The sequence below is a fragment of the Martes martes genome (assembly GCF_963455335.1).
Source record: "Martes martes genome assembly, chromosome: 10".
In the NCBI taxonomy this organism is placed as follows: Eukaryota; Metazoa; Chordata; class Mammalia; order Carnivora; family Mustelidae; genus Martes; species Martes martes.
In genome coordinates, this window is record NC_137898.1 from 5,414,638 (window position 1) to 5,420,637 (window position 6,000).

General features: G+C 39.6%; 1 protein-coding gene across 2 annotated transcripts in view; it reads right to left on the bottom strand.

Moving 5' to 3' along the window:
- KDM2A (lysine demethylase 2A) overlaps positions 1 to 5,785 on the bottom strand; it is a 114,982-nt gene extending 109,197 nt beyond the window's left edge. Inside the window, exons 1-2 of one of the 2 annotated variants that reach the window (XM_080815960.1) lie at positions 5,717 to 5,785; positions 4,394 to 4,516 (exon numbers count right to left, since the gene is read on the bottom strand). In XM_080815960.1, the coding sequence (XP_080672086.1) occupies positions 4,394 to 4,435 (42 nt within the window). In that variant the 5' untranslated portion in view covers positions 4,436 to 4,516; positions 5,717 to 5,785. Of the gene's footprint in view, positions 1 to 4,393; positions 4,971 to 5,716 lie in introns of those variants that run through there. The other variant, XM_080815959.1, reaches the window with a different exon arrangement.
- Positions 5,786 to 6,000: the final 215 nt, after the last annotated feature.

A 6,000-nucleotide genomic window follows, 5' to 3' on the forward strand; every position in this document is an offset into this window, starting at 1 on the left:
GAAGACAATTTTTAAGGGTAATCCAAAGAATGGTGAGAATATCATTAGGGCTTCAATGCCCCCAGTTTCTTAAAAAAGATAAATGATTTAGCTATTTCAAAGAAAAACATATGTAAGAAATAAACAGCACTGAACATCTAACAGCATAATAACATCCTTTAGAAAATCTCTTAATCTCATCAACATTGACAATCAGGAATTCTCAAGAAAATCAACATCTCCTCCTTCATATAAGGTTCCTTAACTTCTCTCACCCTCAAGTATATTGTCTTCACTTTCTTTTACATTGATTCAGGTGTCCGTTTGTTTCTACAATTGCCTTTGGCAGGAGCCAATGAATTTTTTCCATACTAAATGTAATGATATGTATAATATATTTTACAAGTTGAGGACACATAGTCCAGTGTATTAAAATAAATAACAAGGCGCCTGGGTGGCTCAGTGGGTTAAGCCTCTGCCTTCGGCTCGGGTCATGATCTCAGGGTCCTGGGATCGAGCCCCACATCGGGCTCTCTGCTCAGAAGGGAGCCTGCTTCCCCCTCTCCCTGCCTCTCTGCCTACTTGTGATCTCTGTCTGTTAAATAAATAAAATCTTTTAAAAAATAAATAAATAAATAACAAAGGTCATCTTTTCCAATAAAAATGAAAAAAGTCCCAAGTTGAAATGATACTACGTAGCATATAAATAGTATTTAGATGCATGCTATTTTGCCCTTGATTTTCTATGCACTTAAGGATTACTCAGAATTGGTATGATTTCAAAAACCTAAAAGATCATCAATTATAATTGCTAAGGATCTAACTAACATTTTAGATAAAGTAACTAAGATATTATGCTGAATATTCCCTACAAATCAATACTTAATATACACGGTCAGAAAAAAACAACTAAAACTACTCCAACACTTTGGCTGCTGAAATCAAATGAAGAAAAAAAGAAGTTCCATCTTTAGTACTAGTCAATATTTCTCAATAAAGTCCTCCATCTAAATCTACTAGAAATACAGAAATAAACAATCTTCACCTCAGGACAATCAAACATCCACCCATCACCAAAGCTGAAGCTTCTACCCCTCTCACTTGAATACCCTTTCCAGGTACATCAACATGCCTTAGAGATCTGTCTGGCTTTGTTCTAGGAATCCATACACAAAATGACTCATCTTTTCATTAAAGAACAAAACTATGTCTTGCTTAAGAAGAGTCAAACATCATTCATTTCCCACATTGCAAAACAAGCATTCTAGTTCCAGAAAGTAGAGCTTATGCCCCAAATCTATACATATACACCATCTTCAAAGGTACAATTCTCTTCTATATGTAATAGTAAAGTTTAGCAAGAGGCAAGCCATTTTTTTAAACTAGCTATTTCTGACTTTAAGAAATGACTTGTCACAAAATTGATATAAACATATCAAAATTTACCAACTTCAGCCTGTGCACCTGAAATAGCTATCTCAGTAAAAAGCATTAAAATGACTTACTCAATTTTTAATAGTATTCTTACTAGTAAGAATACAACTTTTTCTTTTTCTTAAAGATAGGTAAAAGGTCCCAAATACAATAAAATCATTCCGAAATGAGTCTGGACTCAGACTTCTTTTTTTTTAGATTTTATTTATTTATTTGACAGAGAGAGAGATCACAAGTAGGCAGAGAGGCAGGCAGAGAGGGAGGGGGAAGCAGGCTCCCCACTGAGCAGAGAGCCCGATGCTGGATGCTGTGGGGCTGGATCCCAGGACCCTGAGACCATGACCTGAGCCCAAGGCAGAGGCTTAACCCACCGAGCCACAGAGGCACCCCTGGACTAGGACTTGTAATACTGATACTACTTTCTCTCTCGAGAGGCTATTTTAGAGGCGTATCACAAGGGATGACCATTTAGGTTTTGTCCCTTAAAACAGCATGGAAGTAACATTTAGTAACACTAAAATCAATGTACCAAGTAACTCATTTCAATTTGACAAATATATATTGTATGAGGCCACACAAATTTTAATCACTAAGCTAAGTAAGTAAACCTGTCGTTTGTCTCTCTTTCAAACTTTATGTTTTATGGCCAATACCTACAAAACAAAGTAAGGTCTATACTTTGACCTACTTTACAGACAAACACAGTGTATAAACAAATAGCTAACTACTATAAAAATTAGCCATTATGGTAGTCTTAAAATTCCTCAAATGAGATCTAACTTAACCAATGTAACATGAGGACTCACCACAGAGACAAACACTAAAAGTCTGGTAGGCAAACTTGTCACTCAAATAAACTGCCACTATGCTCTCAAATCAAAAAAGTTACGCTACTGGGGCACCTGGGTGGTTCAGTGGATTGGGCCTCTGCCTTCAGCTCAGGTCATGGTCTCAGGGTCCTGGGATGGAGCCCCACATTGGGCTCTCTGCTCAGCGGGGAGGGGAGCCTGCTTCTCCCTCTCCCTCTGCCTGCCTCTCTGCCTACCTGTGATCTCTGCCAAATAAACGAATGAAATCTTGAAAAAAAAAAAAAAAGTTATGTTACAGGAGGAATTTACACTTCAGATATAATTTTGTCATGTAATCTTAGAAAAACAGACATCGGTCACCCTAAACTTCAGAATTATTACCCAAAATTCCAAGATCCCCCCCAAATATCTGATGCCCTCTCATACAACACATGAACCAAAAACAAAATATGCTAGACATGGAAAGGGTTAATGTGTGCAACAGGTAGCAATCACTTTACAATTTAAAAAAAAATTTTACCACGACAAAAATCATAGATTCCCTGGATTTCTACCACTACCTTCCTATTTTGTTAAAAAATGTGAACTTTTGGGCGCCTGGGTGGCTCAGTGGGTTAAGCCGCTGCCTTCGGCTCAGGTCATGATCTCAGGGTCCTGGGATCGAGTCCCGCATTGGGCTCTCTGCTCAGCAGGGAGTCTGCTTCCCTCTCTCTCTGCCTGCCTCTCTGTCTACTTGTAATCTCTGTCTGTCAAATAAATAAATAAAATCTTTAAAAAAAAAAAAGTGAACTTTTTCTGGCTGAATGAAAGGCTCTTCCTTTGAAAGACTGGATCCCAAGATCCAAGATCCTTCAAATATTTACATAACAGCTCAACAATTCTGCAAGCCTGACATGATAAAAATGATTCCCCATATAGCTGGGAATAACCACCTGGGAAGAGAACTCTGCAGCATCCTTTCTTCTCCTACGGTCCCAAAGAAAAAAGTTTAAGGAATGTCAAAACAAAACAAAACAAGCACACAAAATTTCACTACTGACATACGTAGTTTATTTCTGAAAGTTAAATAGTAAGAGTTTATTTCTAAAAGTTAAAGAACTATATTCTCAATACATGCTTTAGGAGACGAGGCAAATCTCTGGAATAAGGCTTGCCAGAACATACATGCCTGCTGGATATACTTGCACTCCACACCTTTCTAACAGTCACGTTTAAACAAAGTAGCCTTTTCTCAAAAAGAGTGGAGAGCATCAGAAAATGATTTAAGAATCACTCTGTTTTCCTCCAAACTCAGTCTAAAACGCAGAGCCAAAGAAAACCACCATAAATTCCTTCAGTAATCTTTTAGGTCTCTCAGTTCACCAAATTTCATGTAATACAATTCTTTGGCTTTCCCCATACCTTACTCTAAAGACACAAATGCAAATTTCTGAAATGAATATATGGTGAGAATATTAATAAAGTTCTCTTTGACTAGGGGAGACAAAAATCAAATTTTTAAACTCCAACAGGGAAACACTGAGAGGAAAGTAGAGCTTAAAGAAGCAAATATTCATATGCACATACAAGCAAATTCCCTCCAAACCATTACTAAGTAAAAATTTCTTTCAACATGATGTATCTCATACTTCCTTCCCAAAATACAAAATATAGAACTTCTGGTATTCTACCCTTTCTCAATAAATCCCCACCAACCCTCTAAACCTATCAGTGTTACTTGTGTTAAAAATAAAAATAAAATCCATAGTTCTACCCCCCAGCTCAAAGCCACAAATCCTGACATACCATAATCTATAAAAATGATACAGAACAATCCTTTCTCAGTTTTGTCCCTAAAATTTACATTCTAATCTAACTTAGATTTATTACAGTGTCAGTACTGCAAAATTAGTAATCCCTGTCACCATGTAATCCACAAAATCCTTTGATTTACAATAGTTTCTATAGAAGTTAAGGCTACATAAAAGTCCATTTCCAAACAGGATGAATATTAAGGCTCTAACTACTTGGCCTAAAAACCAAATGAGATATTAATACACCATCTCTCCTCTGGTATACAGAAAAGCCACCTGGAAAGTTTTAATCACAGTAGGTTCACAAATGGAGACAAAACAGTTATTGTACTACAAAATTGAAAAAAAAAAGAGAGAGAGAGAGAATAAAATACTAACCAGTCTCTGGCTGTAACGAATCCTTTCTTCTTCGGGTTCCATCTCTCACTCTTCTGTTGAAATTACTGTGAAGAAACCACTCCAGGGCTGCCTTGCTCTTCCTTAGGAACCAGGTTTACAACGCTAAAGGATAAGGATAGGAGCAGAGATGAGAACTCATCCCCAAACTCAAGCTTTCTTTTCACAGGAGGGGGATTTAAGATGTGCATAAGTTAAAGGCTCTCTGACAAATCTGGTTCCTCTTCGTCAGTTCGGGACCCCCCTGCTCTGGGGCAAGTGTTCCCCTGCCATGACCAACGTTAATCACATTACAACTGTCTGAGGCCTAGGCAAAAGGAGATGATGTTGGTTTCAGTTCCTTGTGGATGGGCCACACACCACTGTTTCTTCCCCACAGGATTACAATAAGCCAGCCTCCCCTTGATGGCAGCAGTGGCAAAAAAAGAAAAGGGGGGGGGGGACTTTTATCTGTAGAGAACTGACCAGGTGAAGCGGGCACTGAACAAATCCAGATCCCAACCAAATTAGCTCTCTCTCACGGATAATTAGAAACTAAAAGGAAAAAAGGGCAGACTATAATTTTAAAAAGGACAAAAAATCAGGATAAAGAAAGATTCCAAAACAATTTCCCATACCCCTCTAGGAGAGCCTCACACAATCGTCGCCTTCCTTCCTAGAGTCCCTGGATCTTTTCATTCCCAAACCAACACTCCACCCCAACACAAGATGTGTGTAACTCTGAAACAAATTCAAGAGAGTTGCAAATCAGGGACAAAAATCACATTAGATCTTTTTGAATAAAGTAATAAAATGACCGAATCCATCTACAGAAATAAGTAAAATACAGCTTTCCAAAAATTACGACCGAACTGCGCGAGGGTCGAGCCGTAATACCAAGAAAGGTTTTTTCTTTTTTTCTAAATATTCTCAAGGATAATGGCTTCCATAGGGAATGCAGATTTTTTTTCCTTTTTGCAACTACATTACAGCCACGTTAATAGCATCCTTTCAAAACTGCTACGAGACCAAAGGACCCAATGACACAGTTTGCAAGAGCAGTTCGTGGCAGAGCCCTCCTAGAGGAAGCCCTTGTCCCAAGTCGGGAGGAAAAGAAACCGTGTTTGCACCCCTGGGCGAGGACCGCCGGGGACTGAAAGCAGCCAGGGCCGGAGAGGAAAAATGGCAAATCTCGTTGGGCTCCCCGAAGGAAAGGCGTTTCAATCGTTCACCCATCGGAAAAAGAAATAGAAACTTTACATTAAGACTTTAGGTAACACGGTGAACCAAACTTCCAGGGGGGAGGCCTAGGAGGGGGAATCTCACCGGGGATTTTGCTCGTGAGTTCTTGTCCAAGTGAGAAGTAAAAGATTCCAAAAACTGAGAAGAAAAATTAAATCCCAAACGTCGTCTTCGTTTTTTTTCCCGTGGATCAACCCAGTATCCAGAGAGGGTCAGAGCGACCCGGAAAAAGAGGAAACAGTTGCTGAATCAAACCTCCTCTTCAAGCTTCGGAGACCGGGAGTCGGAGGCGTCAGGAGAGGGGAGCGCGACCCCTCGGCGCCGAGCCCGGGGCGCCCCCGCCTCCCCCGGGCCAGCGGTCAGCAGCC